The sequence below is a fragment of the Schistosoma haematobium genome, chromosome 1 (assembly GCF_000699445.3).
Source record: "Schistosoma haematobium chromosome 1, whole genome shotgun sequence".
NCBI lineage: Eukaryota > Metazoa > Platyhelminthes > Trematoda > Strigeidida > Schistosomatidae > Schistosoma > Schistosoma haematobium.
The window spans coordinates 36797263-36817813 of NC_067196.1; the positions used below are offsets into that span (position 1 = coordinate 36797263).

At 35.1% G+C, this 20551-nt stretch overlaps 1 protein-coding gene across 1 annotated transcript; it reads right to left on the reverse strand.

Annotated features, from left to right (window-relative positions):
* Positions 1-1945: 1945 nt before the first annotated feature.
* On the reverse strand, positions 1946-20343 carry PTDSS2 (Phosphatidylserine synthase 2). The gene is made up of 6 exons (XM_051217417.1): positions 19926-20343; positions 19786-19887; positions 19668-19750; positions 17047-17114; positions 9940-10145; positions 1946-5611 (listed from the first exon to the last, which is right to left on the reverse strand). The coding sequence occupies exons 1-5, from the start codon at positions 20102-20104 to the stop codon at positions 9999-10001; spliced, it is 579 nt and encodes a 192-aa protein (XP_051073914.1). The 5' UTR covers positions 20105-20343; the 3' UTR covers positions 1946-5611; positions 9940-9998.
* Between the last annotated feature and the right edge of the window lie 208 nt (positions 20344-20551).

Genomic DNA, 20551 nt, shown 5'->3' on the forward strand with positions numbered 1-20551 from the left:
AAGAGTAGAGGATATTCATAGGTTACTAGTATTTGATCATAGGTGTCTTCGAAATATTGCTCGTATATCCTGGGACCATCGAGTAAGTAACGCAGTTGTTAGGAAACGGGTACTAGGTAAGGATGGCAAATCAATTGATGATGTAGTGAAACTTCTTCAGTTGAGATGGCTGGGACACGTGTTACGTATGTCCAACGACCGACTGCCTCGACGTGCGATGTTCAGTGGTATAAGAGCAGATTGGAAGAAAACTAGAGGCGGCCAAACCAAAACATGACACAAGTCCATGAAGTCACTGACAAATGGACTGAGTCATTTTGGTAGGTGTAGACTACGTGGTTGGGGACCATGAGATGATAGCAACCGATGGTTAGAGACCCTGAATGACATGGCTCAAAATCGTTTGCAATGGCGCAGGTGCATACACTCTTTGTGTTCTCCCAAATTCTAATCTTCTGAATTCTTCATGTCCCTTTCTTCCTCTTTCCAAATTTATTTCACTGTATTATACTCTTTAAATAACATCTTCAAACCCCAATCTTTCCGATTACTGCTTATACCTTTACCGCCTCTATCACTACGGGATTTGAATCGACAACTGCATCTCTGTGCTAATGTGGTGTGGCAACTCGAACTGATGTACGTACGTACGAAGTTCTACGTTGTTACTGACTGACTGACTACCGTAATTAAGTTCAAAAGATTAGAATGAACTGTTTGCAGGGAACTTTACATTACTTTACTGTGGTAGTTGTCATGCTGTGGCTACTTTGTTTGGTTTAGTCTGGTTCTGTGTTTGGACAGAGGTCATGACAAGATTTAAACTAATAGTCATATCGTTTCGATGATTTAATGTATTTTGTCCTAACTGATGAAGCTTAGCAATATTCAGAACAAGTTATTCCATGGATAAGAAGTAATATTGTTTTAGTAAAAAAGTAAAGTAGTTGGTTAAAAAAAAGCGACTGTATATCAAAATTGTCTTTTCATAATGTTGATATAATCGACAAGAATAGATGACCACTAAAGAGATCGTGTTTTAGTCGTAAATTTATGGCTTTAGACGGATAAGCGATGATAATTTGACGCAAAACAACAATGATTATAGTAATAACATTCAAAAAACCACAATACTTACTGCAATCGCAAGAACCAAAGTCCCTAACCATCTCTTTAGACTTCCAGTCGGACGCCAATCGAAATCAGTCCACCGACGAGGGGTAAACTGCAACATAACTCTACGAAGTTTGCCTCTGTATAAGGTAATGTAGAGAGATGAATGAAATTATAGTCATTAAGTTACCGAATCGCATAACAATAATTTTCGGCGCTAGTCAATTAAACTAATTCAGAATTACTTTGTAAATGAATCTTCGGGGAATATTCTGCTCTCACTCTAGAGTCCTAGCAACTAAGCCAAAATGTTGTCTGCTTCGATCCTATATTTCTTTTTTAAAAAACAGACTAAAACACATTTCCAAGACGCGTCACTAGATGATCTAAAAATATTTTCTTAATCATTTTATCTGGGTAACAGTAGGTTTTCGATACATCATCAGTAGATTATATTTTGTTTTATTTCATCCTAATTACTTTGTGAAAGAAACAATAGTTATAGAGAAAAATTAGTGCGAAATTTCACATCAAGTTAGCGAGGTGTCAAAGTACTTTCAAGCACTCACTTTATGAATTTTAGGGAAAGGAAATAACGAACCCAGATGAGTCCAGTGACTAGGAAAATTTTCAAACTTGAAGAAAACTATTTCTTATAAAACTGGGTATATGTAACCAGGTAGATATAAACAGGAACATCAGTTTCCTGAACATTATAGGTATACCTTGCTATTGGTTTAAGCGGAACATCCATTTCCTAACCTAAGGCTGAGTTTATTGTACATTAGTTCGCTCTGTTCTACTTTATGGACGTGAAACATGGTCATAAAGAGCAGAGGATATTCGCAGGCTATTATTATTTGATCAAAAGTGTCTTCGAAGCATCGATCGTGTATTTTGCGACCGAGTGACCGGTCCTGAGGTTAAGCATATGGCACTAGGCAAACATACCAAATCAATTGATGAGGTGGTAAGTGCTTACCAACTGAGTTGGTCAGAACATGTGTTACGTATGTTTATCCACCGCATACCTTGACGGTGGTTGCAGAAAAGCTAGGGGTGACTTGGGTCAGAATCATTCACAATACCGTGGGTACATTTACTACTTTTCATTTAGAATCTGAATCTCGTTATATCTTTGTTTCTTTTTTTTGTACCTCATCTTTTCTACTACTACTGATACAGTTACTGCTCTGACCTTTCTGGGCCTTGTCTTGAAATGTTTTCATCTTGCTGTGCTAATGTGGTATGGCAACTTGAACTGATGCATATGTGTAAGATTCTACGTTGCGTATAACTGAGACTGATTAATTGAATGGAACTGATAAAACGCGAAAAAATATCTAATATAACCAGGGATTTATATTGAACACACACACAAATGACCCACATTTGAACTATTATACCTTGAGTTGCACTAAATTACATGCTGATGTTTTGATAGGGAAGAGCTAGTTAACAGTAAGAGCTACGGGATATGCAAAGTGATAGGCCAGTACGCCAAAGTAGTTGTTAGAATTGCTGAAAACGACGGTGCACATAAATAAATCTTTCAAATACATAGTCAAATTGGAAAATAACAATTCTAATCAATGACAAGATCGAAAAAAAAACTTCACGAGTTGAAGTTTAAAAATCCGATTTTTCAAAGGTAGCTGAGAATTCTATATTGTACCAAAAATATAATATTGAATAAAGCCATTAATAACAATAATCTTGACTGTTCAGACAGTTTTTGACACGGATTTCAGATGCTGAATCATCGAAAACCAAGATGTACTAACAACTAATTCACCCTATTTTAGGACTCTTAAACAGTTCTCACAGTCGAATTTGCCAGGGATCGAACCCGAGAGCTTGGTGGTACTCCGAGACCGAATATTAATATTCCTAGCTTCAGTTAGTTTTTGGTGCGAGGCGATGATCACGCTGAATCGCCTCTTCCCCACAAAAGAACGAACAAATTTTAATTGTTAAATTTAGCAGTGTTGTGAACTTCGAGAGAAAGGGACGATAAATCAGGTTTGATGTAGTTCAATAATAAAATCAGAATAAATAAAAATGACCTGTAACTGGGGATATTCCACATGCCTCGCCAATGATACGGCTTCATGCTTAAATAATTGATTGTTTTCATGCCTAACCAAATTCCGAGAAGGTTGCAACCTAGAAAATCCATGATCCACTGTATTTTTTTATATTGTTAAAAGAAAAGTGAGAACATAAATATAACGTGAAAAAAGCAAACTAGTAACTGGAAAAAATCAAGAAATGTTTTATAGTTCTTGTAATAACAAGAAAACATTTTATGAAGTGCTTCAAGCATTCACAATCACAAATTGGATAACATTCATAGATGAGGATTAAGTTTGAAACTAAAAAATGTATTACACACTTGTAGTCAAGGATTGAGATAAACGATTTAAAAGAAATGTGTTAATTAAGGCAGGTCGAGGTAGTAGTATGAGCAAAAGAAATCATACACTCTGTGTGGGTAATTAGACAAGGAACTGAATGAATGAAATACGTATTTATTGGCAAATATGTCCTAACGCTACATCAATTCAACACTCGTTTTCAGATAGCGTATCTCGTGTTGAATTATATTTACTGTTGATAACTTCATACGTTATCAGACTGCCAAGACTGGAATTATGATTTAATGACTGAAAATCAAGTTCGAAACGTAATTACAGACAAATGAAGCGAACATTATCCAAAACCCTACGTCAGGAAAACTTGTAGGTTAAATGCTCAAATCATGTATATATACGTGAATTAAAGATGGCTAACATACTGGACGTAAATTTATATTCTGAGAAGTATATATATATATATATATATATATATATATATATATATATATATATATATATATCAGTTAAACCTACAATGCAACAAATAAATAAATTTCGACAAAACACATCTCTCAAGAAATCTACTTAAAAAACTTTATACACCATTGAGCAACTGAAAAATAGTTACCTTCGTTAGATCACATTCTAGCAAAAGGTGACTTATGTATGTTAAACATAAAAAGCAGACTCACCATAACGAAAGTTACATATATTGAAATCTTATTGACGCGAAACAATCAAGTATATTATTTGTATCCTTAACATATTCGTCATGAAAATAGATAACATTTTTCAAGGTTAAATAGAAATAATTCATATCACGGTAAGACTACTTATAATGTAGTATATACAATCACAGAATATTATGTTTGTGAATGTAATTTTCTAAAGTCTGCACCTTGATAGATACAAATATGAAATACATCTTGAGATCACAATATGAATTAGTACTGTTGCCGTCACTTCACCTAAAGATGCTCGCTGACCTAAGCTATTATTTCATTTTTGTATTGGTTGCTTGAATCTTCCGATTGATGTTTAGTATTGCAATTGATTAGTCTCTTATTGGCATATGTGCAACTCTGATGTGCAGGTACATCCAGCTGACGAGTCCCAAACAAAACGAAATGCGCATCCTAGATTCCACTGATAACTACTATCCATCTTTTCATATAAACTGTTAGTATTTAAAACATTTAAGGACTTGACTACTGAGTTAATTTAGATAATTACATTTAGAAATTAGTTCGATTCGGTAAGGTGATTCGCATACACTTCCCTGTAAAGTCAGATGTCTGATTTGTCAAAAATAATATCGAGGAAAACCCTAATCACATCACAGCTTTGTAATACTCAATGATCAAAGTACTTGAACAACATGTGAGAGAAATATTATTACCGAGGAACTATACAATTCGTAACATCCCTTAATAAATTATGAACAGCGAATTTTATACCATGATTCATAAGCCATTTGTTTTTTGCATCTTTTCTAACTGATAGGCAAATAAAGGCAGACCTTCACTCACAAATGAACCATCCAGCCCAGAGAACGAAACTCGTCAAAGATTACTGTTTAATTTCGGCATTAAAGAAAGATTTTTAATCGCCATACTACTTAATAACCGGTCATGTTAAGTGCTAGGAAGCGAATCGAATTGTCAGGTAATAACAATGACACACAGAGTCTAATAAAACACAGAATCATAGGCATAATAATTTATGACAATAGTAGTAGGCAGGACTAAATCAAAAAATCGATGGCAGTTAATAAGTGCGCTGTTTCTATTGAAGATGAAATATCCTTAATGATCAGTCGTTCTAAAAAACTATTTAGAGTAGAATCTAAATATGTTAATTTATAGTTAATTACAAAATAAACCCAAATTATATTTTGTGAAATAGCACGGACTTTTTGTTGTATATATATATATCGATGCTTAAAATAAGAGTAATAATTCAAAATCCGAACTTACATGGTCCCACCAACATTCTGAGAAATTTGGCAACTGATGCTCTAATGAGTATTCTAATACTTCAAAAGCAAAACTTAAGACGTTGCATATCCAATAATCTCGGAGGATTAATGTTTTAGCCCACCAGCCAACAAAATGAACTGTCACGAAACCATCCATTTTTGACTGGAATTCCAGAAAAAAAAAAACTATTTGAGATAAAATGTGTTTTATCAAGACAGTCGATAAATATCTGTTACACATCATGTTATTGTAAAAATACACACTCATATAGTGAGTAAAAGATATTGGATCAAAAATGTATTACAAGCTGGATAAGTTGATAAAAGCCGTAATTATCTTAAGAGTTCATCAGTCGCTAGTATACTAGTGATTTAGAACAGTGAAATAAAATTAATGATAATATCGATAATTTATCCCGTACGACTACACCTAACATAAAAGGAGACTAGTTGTGAAGCGCCATTTCTTATTCCGATGGTGATTAATGTGACAAGAGGCCAAAACGCATACGTTTGACGCTAATCACACACAACCCTTTTGTAAATATATTTGGCTGCATCAACTACGAAATATTCGGACTTAATCTCCTACTCCGAAAATCCATGAAGAAACGGAGCACGTGTATTTTAAGGGTTAACCTTTTCTAAACCTTTCCTCTCTCTGTAGAAAGTAGTATCCTTGAAGATGAGTTTTCTGTGAGGTAGACCTTTCTAATATTATACCGCAGTACTGTCTGGAATAGTTGGGCTGCCTTTTCTCTTTCTACTATTAAACTCATCCGGTTGGTATGGTGAAAAATGAAGCTAAATGTTTTATGCTGTATGTAATCTGGTAAAAAATAAGATCTAGACAAATGGTTAGACGTGTTTTCTTTATTTTATTGTTTTCGTATTTAAACACAAACTAAGTGTACAACTAATGAACACAGCTTGATTATGAAATTTACACAAGACAATCTTTACAGTAGCATTAAGAATTAAAAGAATTTAAACTAGATATAAACAGTCAGTAACCCACTTGATATATACAAGTAAATTAATTCTTATTTTCAATAAAAAAATTATTAATCATTCTAATAGATTAAATATATTTTTTCCTGAAACAATAAAAACTACTAGTATTATCATGTTGACTTGAAGAGTCACGTACGCAAATACATTTTTATTGTTGTTGGATAAGTATATATAAATAAGGCTTACATAATGATGAATTATTATCATTATTGCTATGCATAGTATATATTGGTAAGTCAGTAATCACTTTTCATAAAATAATAAGTAAAGATTTTGCATTTGTCATAAATAGAAAAAAATAGATTCTACCGTTAAATATAATACATAACAATAATTATATGATGTTAATCAAACATTATTGGATAACTTTTGTAAGACCGTATATAATTAAGAGAAAATGTAGAAATATTTGCATTATAGAAAAAATATTGATCGTAAATTGACTATACAACCATATCAGAAAATCAGCAGAACTGTTTCATTCAAACTGAATTGAATCGAAACACCAGTAAACTGCAAACAATTTCTTAACAACTCAAAAGGTATGTATTGACCAACCTACACGTTTACCATGAAAAGACAAATAATAATTTTTTTTTTCAAATAAATACTTGACCTGAAAGCTTCAATAATAAAACAGATTTGCAAGTCCAAGACAAGGATTAAACTAAAAATCTATAGATAACACATCAACAATTAAAAGTAGAAGCTAAGAGAACACCAAACGCAATTATCATACTTGGAAGCTGACAGATGGAGAAGTTGATTAAGTGCATGAATTTAGAAGTCTAGCCAACAGTATGAAGATACAAAGGAATAAATTTTATTTAGTAACGTTTACCGTCCAGCAATCATGAATTCAATGTTTTCAGTTCACAACAAAAAAGTATAGTACTGTATTTATGGGACTATATAGTTTATTTAAATATGTATTCACTATCATGCTATACTACGCTACTGATTCCAACTTACATTCCATAAACCGATATATCTGCTTTGACAAACTGTGATGTATATATCTATCGTTTATTAGCGTCGAATGAGAAGTAACACTAATCAAACGTTTATTTGATTCTTACTTCTATTTTATTATTTGTAGTTTTATTTGTTTGAATTTGTAAGTGTAATTCTATACATGGAAAGACACGTTCGTGTCTTTTAGCAATCTTTTCTCATAATTACTCAGCAAGTTTACTTCTTCACAAATCATGGGGTAAGTGAAAAGTAGCATACATTACATTTGAGCATATGACCATTTCATTGTGTTTTTTTGTGTGTGAATAAATTTATGATACCAACAAAGATTTACAAATATATGAGCAATCTAAATGTTAATTGGAATCCCATAAATAATAACATAGAATAGGCATAACTGTATAACGGTACAAAACCGTGATGAGAAAATTAAAACGATAAGAGCTATGAAAGCAAAAAAACAAATTACTACAAAAAGAAAGCAGAGGGGAATACATCAAAGATCACTAAAGACTACATGTTTGGAATATCAGCATCTCTTTACTTTCAGACTATAAAAACTATTAATAGTTTCCTAAAAATAATTTACAATGTAAAAGAACAATTTTATGATTTAATAATTTAAAAAGTTTATGATTTAGATGTATTGAACAACTTTTTTAGATTCATAATACCTATTTTGATTATACCAGTTCAGGAATTAAACACTAAAACAAAAATAAAGATTTACTTAATCTTTAGTCATGTATCTTAAACACGAATTGACTTTTTCTAAGGACAATTACAGGACAACTGTTTAACTTTAAAGTTATGGGTACGGATTAACAAGAAGTCTCAAAGAACCAATAGACAAATGCTTAAGCGACCAATTACTATTACTGCTATTTACACAAAGTGTGTGTTTGTATTAATCAGATCTCAGTAAGTGATTTAGGCACATATTACTAGTACACTGGTATGTACAACAGAGATAACACAAAAATGTGAATAAATAGGTAGTTGGAATTAACTTTTTGAAATAAACTAAAAATCACCTGATTTTCTCATCAATTAACACGCATTAACTATTGACAATTGATTCAGTTTAGTGTTAAATTGGAAATAATAAAGCTCATAAATGTTTGATGAATGAAAAGAATTTTTCAGGACTTTTGAAATACACAAAGCATCATTTCAATTTTTATTGCAAGAGTAGCACTAATCATTTATTATTTTCTTCAAACGTATCTTTGCATACCAATATTGATAAGAACAAAAGTCTGTTTACGTGATGAAACAAATTGAATTGAAAAGCCGATATATATATATATATATATATATATATATATATATATATATAGGCATACCTAATTTTCATGCAATGTCTACACCTAGTTATGACAAAGTTGGCATAGTTACCAAAATTGGCCATACTCCACATTAATTGGATGTCAGTCAAATTATGACAAGGACTGTGAAGTTATAGTATAAGGACAAATCGATTCAATTGAAGTAAGATTCCTATTTACGATGAAGCTTTTCATATATGAGATTTTTAGCATTAAAAAAGGATTTCATAGGGCGTTTTGTTAAGAGATTTTAATAGCTCGAAAGGAAAAGTAGTTTCTGTTCTACTCTGACAACAGTAGGACCATTGAAAACTAGGGGATATTAGAATAGATCCCTCAATGTGATATTCATTAACAATGTAAAAACCCCAGAGCTCACAGAATCGAGTCCAAAGCTTTAAAGTGAACGACAATAACTAACGAGAAATCAAAGCTTATATATTAATTATTTATTCCAAACAAGAAGTATGTTTAATAAATTGAATGTTTATGCACTTTTCCAGTGTCTGCAGCTTACAATATGACGTACTTATTCATTAATAATAGCAAACACCATTACTGCTAATGTGGTATATGCCACTTATGTCGACAGACATAAGTAGTATGTAATACCGACCGGAAGTGGAAAACCTGGCAGCAGAAGGCTAAGAAAATCAAGTTGGAGAGAATAGTGTGGAAGATAGAAAGGAATTAGGAACTGAGGAATCATACAGAATGTGAAGGACAAGTGATGGAAATTTGCAAACGAAGTATTCAGTGTACGTCCTCTATATTTTACCAAGATATCCTGGTTTCCCCCATCTATGTTCTCATTCATTACACTACTACAACTAAAAATTATACTACAAAAATATCACAAAGATAAGCAACACCTAATCATCAATCAAAGTAATTCTGTTCAAACGACAGATTGTGTTGGACAGACTGACACAAACAACAATTAATAGACTATACATACTATACATACGTTAATACACATATACATTTCCCTGTATACTAAATAGTGTTTTTTTCCAATCAGCGAAGCCCTGAAACCCTATTATAGTGCATACTGGCCCACTATTGTAATATTGATCTGAAACTAACTTATATATTTCTGTGCATAAAAAATCATACAAAAAAACTTGGAAGGATGCATGTGATTAGCCTTAACACATATATGACATATACATACGTGAGCATACAAAAAGACGAACCCATAGGTTATAAAAAATTGGCAATAAATGTAACACGTTAAATACTGACGATGACATTGTGCCATGGATTGTCTGGTCTATCCCAATCGTATATTCGGCAATTCCCACCATAATCCTTTTCTTCCAAAGGTTTACCAAGCTCTAAGTCTAAGTAACGTAACCACTGACGAGCATCGTCTACACTCTATATAATGGAATAATGTAAAAACAGTATACAACAGCGAAAACCATGACATGAGACACAACAGTCAAAATTATAATAGAGAGCAAACAATTGGATGAAGGAACAATTTTCAAGGGTATGTATATACAAGTAATATAAACGAACTTTGGGAATGATAACCAGAAAGAAGTAACCACTAACGATCCATCAAGTCAAATTTAATTCATACTAGTTGACATCTTTTCTCCAGTGATAAGATTCAAAATCGACAACCAAATCACCATAATAAAAAGCTTAAAACCAGTATTAAACGATCGAAAATATCAAAAAGGAGATCAGTGTATTATTTGCACTTATTTGTGAGCGATTTTACCCACCGACATCAAGTTATTCAAATACGTTTGAATGATCTCATTCGATAAAATATAAAACGATTATAATTACGTTTCAGCTGCGCTTTACTAATATCCCAAGTAACCGTGAAATAATAATTTCCGGTTGGTATACTTTTATTGATGGCAAATCAAATGAGTGAGTTAAAATTGAGTAGTAGCCAGAGGGAAATAATTCAGATATGGGTTTAAAGCATGTTCCGTGCAGAAATACGTTGGGGCAACCTGATTAGCTATTTCCCAACCAATCGGCGCTAGCAGATTTGGAGAAGTCTCTAGAATCTTATGTAGAAATTATAAATATACTAATATTTATCTTATTGTGATTACTACTTCCATCTACCCTCGTTATTTGGAATATAATTTCGTTCCTGTTAAACCGTGTTTTGATTTGAGGAATTTTCGAGTAAAGTAGTGTCCAAGAATACTAAGCAATAAGAGTGAACGGGTCGTAATACCAGAAATCATAACGACGAGGAAAAAAGGAAAACACATTCACGATACCGATATCAGATAACCAGCTCAACCGAATATTACAACAGTAAGCACAATGTGGTTGTTGGAGACTGACAAAATAGCTTAACATCCACTGCTCGAGTTCAGACGCCATTCCAAATACTTCTTTTGATGCAGTAGCCAGCAGTATCCCAAAGTTCAACTATAATCCCCAAAGTCGGAATACCTTGCTCACGTGGTTCAAGCGTTAAGAAGATACATTTAGAATAGGATTCTGAAAACAAGATGTCGCATGGAAGATTGGATTGTTGATGCATACATTGGAAAGCAATGAACATGCACGGTATACTGACCATATATTGCCGAATCTACCTCGAGAGGTCAGTTTCGAAGAAATGGTAATTTAATTGTCAGACACATTCGGTGAATCCTCATCACTGTTTAGTATTCGATATCAGTGTCCAAATTTGGTGAAACACGAAGCTGATGAATTTGGTGCTCTAGCAGACGTCGTCAACAGAGAGTGCGAATGGTTCAAGTTACGCTCATTGACAGAAGACCTATTTAAATGCCTAATATTCATTAAAGCTCTTCAGTCACCAAAGGTGCTGAGATCACGAATAGACCTTGAACTTGACGGGATCAAGATGTAAACGTCACACACAGTACATTGAAAGATAAGTGTAAACGGCTACAAAACATCAGACACGACAATGAGTTAAGTGAACAGGTAAATCCGAGTTTAACCTGCAGTAGTGTCAACGCTATTACTAGGTTAAATGCTCAGAAACCGATAACAACTTCTAACAAATTAATGATTGCCTATTGGTTATGTAGTGATTGGCATTACGTACGATTCTGCCCATTTAAGAAGTCTAAATGTCAGGTGTGCAACAGACGTGAACATAAAGGTCATTGTTCAGTGAATCGTACGGCCCAACCCAAGAAACATAAACGTCATCAACACGTGGTGAAACCAGCCGAATACAAAGCTCTTTCTCAGATAGCAGTTTACCAAACAGACCATGAAATTCGGAGAAAGTATGTTGCTATCCAAATTAACGGTATATGAAGTCTTCTTCAAATTGACACAGCATCCGATATTACCTTAGTGTCTAGAAAAACTTATAACCTCTTTGGAAAACCGCTAATGAAACCATCTATGAAGAGTGTTAAAACTGGTTGGCGAATCACAGTGTGAATTTTCCTTCAATGGAGCTAACTGTAAATGAATATGCTAACAGAACGGTCGAACCTTGATCTTAATTTAGGTATGCTAGAAAAACTCGGAAGAATGGATATACTCACTAACAGTGTCTACAACGTGTTGTGCTCATCATCTTGCAAAAAGATAGGTAAAGGTTGTTAGAAAAGCTGAAAAGAAATTTTGCCTGTTTTTTTTTCGGAATAGCCTTGGTCACTGCACCAAGATGAAAGCTCATTTACCAATGAAATCAGATACCAAACAGGTTTCTCACTCGAGACGTCCTGTACCGTATGCTGTTCTTGAACTAGTTAAATGTTTTACAACAAGCTGTTGTAACCCAACCAGTTAACTACTCTGTATGTGCCGCACTGATCATAGTGATTAAGAAGGCCAATGGAACTATAAGCATATGTGCCAATTTCTCAACCGGTTTAAGCGCTGCATTGGATGTACATCAGTATTCGTTACCAGTTCCTGAAAACCTGTTTGCTAAGCTTAATGGTGGGACACGTTTCGAGAAAATAGACTTCTCCGATATATATGTGCAAGTGGAAGTAGATGATGATTGTAGATAGCTTCTTACTATCAACACTCGTCGAGGGTTATATCAATATAACCGCCCATCATTCGGTATCAAGACCGCACCTGCCATTTTTCAGCAACTGATAGATAAGATGTTAACAGGTATACCTGGAACAGTAGCTTATCTAGATGATATCATAGTTATGACAGTGAACTTTTTGATCGACTACATCCAGTTCTCAACTGAGTGATGGAGTATGGTTTCCAACTACGTGAAGGAAACTGTGTCTTTATCGTCCATTCGATCAAATACCTTGGTTTCATCTTAGATAAGAACGGTCGCCAATACAGAAGCCATTCAGAAGGTGCCTGCACCAACTGATGTTGCTTCATTAAGATCCTTCCTTGGATTACTTAGTCATTACTGCACATTTCTGCTTGAAATGCACCAAATGAGATGTCGCCTGAATGAAATACGATCAAAAGACAAACCTTGGCAGTGGTTAGCATGATGTCAAGCATCTTACGACAAAGTCAAATCAATGCTCAGCTCAAAGCTTCTTTTAACACACTTCGATCCCAGTTTGGGAATTGTTGTTGCCCCTAGTAATGGAGTTGGAGCAGTGATATCTCACGTGTTTCCGAACAAGTCAGAGCAGCTAATTGCTCATGCTGCTAGATCGCTACAGTCAAATTGAAAAAGAAGCCCTTATAATCAATTTTGTTGTTAAAGGATTAAATAAGATGCTTTATGGCCGTACGTTTACCCTACTGACAGACCACAAATCTTCAATTGCCATTTTTTGTTCTAAGAAAGGAATCCTTGTTTATACGGCTAACAGACTACAGCTCTGAGCGACAATCCTCCCGAGTTATGACCTCAATATCAAGTGTCAGTCAACAAATACTTCAGTCAAGCTGACGCTCTCTCTCTCGAATAATTAGAGATCAACACCCTGGACAGGAGGACATGATCATTGCCTCAATAGTAGATCCAGAAATAAGGTGTGTAGTAGCAGAGGTCATTTAAAACACTTGATTGTCATCAAATGAAGTCAGAGAAAAAAGCTTCTCCACACCCAGTCATACTTACGCCTGTTACTCCCAATTGGGCATAGGCCGCCGACCAGCATTCTCCATCCCACTATGTCCTGGGCCTTTCTTTACAGTTTTATCCAATTTTTGTTCACTCTTCTCATGTCTGTCTCCATTTCTCGATGTAATGTGTTCTTTGGTCTTCCTCTCCTCCTTTGGCCTTCAGGATTCCATGTGAGGGCTTGTCTTGTGACGCAGTTGGGTGCCTTCCTCAATGTGTATCCTATCCACTTCCAGCGCTTCTTCCTGATTCCTTCCTCAACTGAGATCTGGTTCGTTTTCTACCATAGTAGGTTGTTGCTAATAGTGTCTGGCCAACGGATCCGAAGTATTTGGTGTAGACAACTGTTAATAAACACCTGTATCTTCTGGATGATGGCTTTCGTGGTTCTCCAGGTTTCCGCCCCATACAGTAGAACTGTCTTGACATTTGTATTGAAAATCCTGACCTTGGTGTTGGTTGACAATTGTTTTGAGTTCCAGATGTTCTTCAGTTGTAGATATGCTGCTTTTACTTTGCCGATCCCCGCCTTCAAATCTGCATCAAACCCACCGTGTTCATCAATGACGATGCCCAGATAAGAAAAGGTTTTTACATCTCTCAATCTTCTCCGTCAATTGTGATTGGATTGATGCATGCTGTGTTGTATCGGAGAATCTTGCTTTTTTCTCTGTGTTTGTTGAGACCTACTGCTGCTGAGACTGCTGCTACATTGTTCGTTTTCTCCTGCATTTGTTGTTGCGATTGCGATAGGAGGGCCAGATCATCTGCGAAGTCTAGATCGTCCGACTGCATCCTAGACATACATTGTATCCCGTGCTTCCCCCCAGATGTTCACGTCTTCATAATCCAGTAGAGTAGATCAGCAGGAGAAAGAGAAAGGGTGAGAGTAAGCAATCTTGCCGGACACCGGTCTTTACTTCGAACGAGTCTGTGAGCTGTCCTCCATGCACGATCTTTCAGTTTAATCCATCATAGGAATTCCTTATGATATTGACTATCCTTTCAGGTATGCCGTAGTGTCGAAGAAGCTTCCATAATGTTGACCCAGTCTTATAAGAAGTTAAATAGTTCCACATATAAGGATGGCAATTGAAGATCAGCCCACAGAACTTCAGCAGTTTTACGGGCGCAGACCATTTCAATCATCGATGACTGGCTTCTGTTTGTCGAACGTGTCATAATCCCAAAGAAGATGAAACCAGCAGTGCTTGAACAGTTGCACACAGAACAAACTGGAACAAATTTCATGAAAGCACTAGCACGAAGTTATGTTTACTGGTCGCACTTACACACTCGACTGAAGCAGCTATTCCGTTCGTGTACCACATACACATTAGCAACAAAAGTACCAAGGAAAACATAGCTGCAACCATGGCCAATACTACAGTCACTGTGGCAACGTATGAACTTAGACTTCACTGGCTTACTTCATGGACATATTTACCTTTTGGTAGTTGGTACATACAGCAAGTGGCCAGAAACTCTTCTCATGGAACATCGAACTGCAAGCTCCACAATAAAAAAAATTACGTCAACTAATAAGTCGTTTCGAGGTCCCAGTATTAATAGCTAGAGACAATGGAACACAGTTTACGTCTGCTATCTTCTTAGAATTTCGTTGGTGAAACAGGATCAATTATGCCGAACACCTCCATTCCATCTTCAATTCAATGGCCAAGTAGAACGCCTTGTTGGTACACTTATAAATGCTCTGAAGAAATCAGAAGAGAAGGGGACAACCGGAGAGAGAGAGAGAGGTCCCTACTTATCTATCGTTCTGTGTCAAATCCTCAGACAATTTATAGGGTCTCTCCATCAGAAGCTTTACTTGGCAGAATAATACGACCACACTTTGACGCCATTCATCCGACGCCAGCTTTTGAGCCTCGACGAAACAGATTGATGGGAAAGCAATTCAATCGACATCATGAAGTGCAAAGAAGATTGTTCACCCTGGATTAAAGTGTATTTGTTATGGACTATCGTGGCAAACACTCTACATGAATAACTGGTCGAATCGTGCAAAAGAAGTGTCAGTTGGCTCAAAAGTTTGGGTGCGTCATGCTATTCAACTGAAAGCAACTTCGACCTCCAGCAACGAGACTCAACACAGAATACCTCCTGATGTTCTGTTGGATACCTTTGAAATCGAAACCCCTGAACCAGACAGGCTAATCTTTGTGCAAGCAAAGGGTAATACCACTTCTTTATTTCCTAAAGGGTGGACAAATCGAAAGCACAGATCAGTCACGCGGATGCATTTCCACGGTTGGTGAAGATTGATAGCCATAACAACTCTCCTCTTCTTTTCATCAAATATCCTAAGCATAAACCTTACCATTACTCATTTGATGTTCCAACCAAACGTGAGGAATCCTTCAAAGACTGGTATGATTAAACAGTTCCAGATGTGTAGTAATAAAAATTGGGTTGTGTCGCCTTTTGTCTTACTGGTCATTTTTACCCCAAAAGTTACTTTCCGTTGTTCATAGCTTGTTGTTAATAAATAAGTTTTGATTTTTCAGTGTAAAACTTATCTTCTTGACAAAAAACATCCCTTTCATATGACGGCTCCAAATTTGATCAAATATTTTGTGCTTAAATAAAGTGATCAGTGGGAAACCTTGCACTTAAAAGAGTTATTATACGACTTTTTAACATTTTGTAAGCTTAGAATCCATTTAGAAAGGATTAGTTAGTGGTAAATCATTATCTGTTGACATATATTCCTCTGTATTTTGAATAACATCATATCTCAAATGACACATGTAATTAATTATCGCCTTAGCCATCCAAACGACCAATGATAGTTTTAGTGTATTTTTCATGACAAGAGTGCAACTCTTAGACGGACATTTTATCATTTCAGTTATATGAAGCCGGAGGAATATAAATCAGCATTTTTTAAGTAGCACACAGTAATAAACTGACTTCGAAATAAAATTCCTCAGTTAATCAACCTAGTGATGAAAAGAAATAGGAATCCGCATAAATATTGAAATTCGTGCACAAGTTTAGAAGGTAAAATGTTGATCGATTAAGGCTTTTCTTCCCCAAACACGATAAACAAAAGTGACCTGGTGCTTGGGAAAACAAGTTTATAAATCTTTAGAGCAGTAGCTGCGCACCGAATTGAGTATAAGCAACTCAATACAAGCACTGGGCAATTGATATTTGTTAGTAAATGGTTCGCATTTAAATATCGTTCAAAACTAGTAAAATTGGAATCCACTTCATACTACTTACTTGAAATAACAGGAAAACTAGTATAAGCTCATATAAAATGCTAAGACAGAGTATAAAGCGCCAAAATGCTGAAAAAAAGGTAAAATTATAACTGATGAAACGATATAACATGTAAATTATGTGTGGTGAATATATTTCATACACAAATTACACATAGGCACCAATCAAGGCACTACTAAAATATTTCCAGTAACATTGGTAATGTGACTAATGTTTTACAAATTTTAGAGGCTGAGCAAAGGAGAGTTATAAAGCATGTATGTCTTAATTTCAGAATTTGGAATAAATTTAGACACGTCTTAAAGAACGCAGAATCCCCACAAGGATCTTATATCCGACTTTGATAATTATATGAACTAGGACTCACTAGTGAACAAGCAACAATTATTAAGCTGTCGGAAACCCTTGTGTCTAGGTCATTTCAGACACCGAAGGCTGTTTAACAAAAGTGTCGAAACTTAGAGAGTTTTGAATTATAAGTGTCTGTTAGCAGAAGGGTCAGTGCTTTATTATCGTTCGTAAAACGTCAAATTAGTATTTACTAAGACTCATCTGAAAGAATCCGAAAATATCAAAAGCAGTTACTTCAGCTATAGGTTATATACTAAGTGCAGAATTATGTGCTCGGCTTTTAGCTACACTTTGTGTGGGGGACGGTGACACTATCCGGTTCCAAAGATATTATTCCCCATCATCAAAACTCTTCTAAATTTCATTGGCTTTGTGATACACTCGAATATCTATTTGAAAACGCCATCCATGTGCCCACTAAATTACGGAAAGTGCAAAGGACGATAGGCAGGTTTATCGCCGATAATAATAATTAGAAAACAGGACAAAATATTTGAAAGTGAAAATAACACTCTGAAAGGCCAAATTTATACTTGTTTAAGCTTTGGTTAATTGTCAACCAAATAACAGTTGTCTGTGATAGTGATAACGTCTTTCTAGCGCTTGCCGCTAGTGAAAAGACGACAACGAAAGTTAATGTCAAGTCACAGATATTTAAGCACAAATTTTACGAAATATTTATGTGTTAGGACTACCGGGTTGAGTAAGATTAACTCAATTATAATTAGTTTACAAAGCTTTGAACCCACAAAGAGAGGTCCACAAGTCGTGAAGTTCATTTTTACTGACCACCTTTCACAGCTTTTAAAGCTGACTGATACAAAAGACTGGGAAAGGGTTGGGATCGATAAGGGTGAGATAGAGTGTATGTTTATGTCATTTGATCATTTCTTGATGTTATGTACAAAATTGTTTGATGCTTGCTCGTGTTATAGATGTAAAGCATTACCGAGCAACCTGAGTAGTCATGGCTTAAAATGAGTTCAAATCGTGACAGAAAACTTACTTAATATGGTTGTGTAATTTTAAACTAGCTTACCACTGTACTTCCGTTTTTTTAATTTTATTTAAAATTATTTGAAAAGCGTACCAGGTGCTTCTAAAATATTTTGAGGCATAACCCATAGAATGATGTGCAAGCTTCTCATTTGTATATCAAATCATCATTAGTAGACTTTACACTATCTAGATACTACACCAGTGCAGGATATATTTATGAAATTAGACAAGATCCTGTGTACCAAAGTTACATATAACTGGTCAACAAACAACTGTATGTTCATTACTTGCCTCTTTTTATTTTGTAAATATTTCAACCGATCTGTTGATACAAGAAGTGGTAATCTGTGAAGACACACATTCATGCTAAGCCTCATATCGATGAGTAGTCTATGCAGAGCGTTTCATTAACATAGTCAACACTCGCAGTCTATAAACTTATTGACAAACTTTGTAGCTCTGTCATTTTGAGGTCGGATCCGGAACGTGTTATGATGAAATGATTGCCTTGTAAAAATGCAATCTTATAATAACACCCGTCTTAGCAAGACATTTTGTTAGCAGGTTAATTTCACGTATATGAGGGAAATGAAGATGACAGCTACATGTACACCCAGACCGGATAGTCATGTTACAGAGATGCTATTCCCCGATCAGGCTGATACACTACTGAATCGGAATCGAGGGTGATTTTGATTACGCCTCTCAAGAAGCGATGACATTAATCATAACTATGGGTAACCTTGCAAGTGATACTTCATGAAATGTTTGGAATGCTTATGATCCATAAGAATCTATTGCTACATAATACAGGAGTGACGCAATATGAATGACCAGAACATACGTAATCCCTACTTGTTTTCATAAAAATGATATACGAGATGTACAATAATCAGGACTAGTAAATTTCCCTTTTGTTCCAAGTGGACCGAATCAAAAAAAGGTTATTAATGAGACACTTATTCTAAAGAACAAGCACTAACTCGCTAATTAAGTTTTATCGTAGATTTATGAGATGTTCGAGTTGGTTAAGGATATTCAACTCTTAAAGTGGGATGTCTGCATTAACAAGATTACACTAGTCGATTTTAGACACAAAGACGATCAACACTCAATGACTACATCCACTCAAACACACCATGAAGTTCAATTAAATACTACATATTTTGAAGGAAATATAACACAGCATACTTTAGTTTGGATTCAGACAGGTTTGACAAGTAATCTGAAAGGAATGTCTACAAATGAAAAAAGTTAAAAAGTTAACTCACCAGGATGTGGTCGGAGAAACGGGCCATCTGGTGTATGCAAAACTCCAAACAAGACAAATACCATGATAACCGCACTAATACCACTTTGACAGAAATCACTTCTTTCGAATCAACTTACCGCTTCATATTGTATTCGGAAGAATAATTGCCATTTTCTAGCAAGGCAACGTAGATGAGAATACATGCAAATATGAACAAGCACAACACAGTATGAGTATTCCTTAGTTATAAGAAACAAGAAACACATAAATGAAATACCAGAAAAACGTGGATGTTCCATCATCGTAAAAGTCTTTCGTCCTGTTCTTTTCATCCTCCCAGTTATATGCAGTTTGATAGTGTCCTGAATGCATAAAAGTACTTTGGATGCTGTTTTGTTTGTTATTTCTCTCCAAATACTTCTCGCGAAGATCGTCAGAACGACACGGCTTTTTCATGATATACGAAAAGTAGCCAAAGATGCAAGGTCATCGAACAAAAAAGTGAGATACTAAAAGGATCGACAAGATTTAAGCCGAGTATTTAGACCTTTAAAAAGGTGGTCATTCAATATACACTATTTGTGTGTCACACCAGCATTGATTTATTCAGATTTCGTGATTTATTGTAAGGAAGAAGCATCCGAAATTTCAGCAGCCTCTGGTGATGTTAATCTAGTCGCATACGTTCAACAGATACTTAAAACTTGAAATACCTTGGAAATAAGTATGTTCGTTCAAGGAGATTGATAGTTAACATGTTACTGGTTAATCTTACGCATTGTCATATCAAATATTGCAAATAGACGAATGCAAATGAGTGAAAAAACTGCAAGCAAACCAATGCTTCTACCATTTCAGTGCTATTAAGTGTGATTTTGTCTATATTGTGCCTTAAGTTCTACA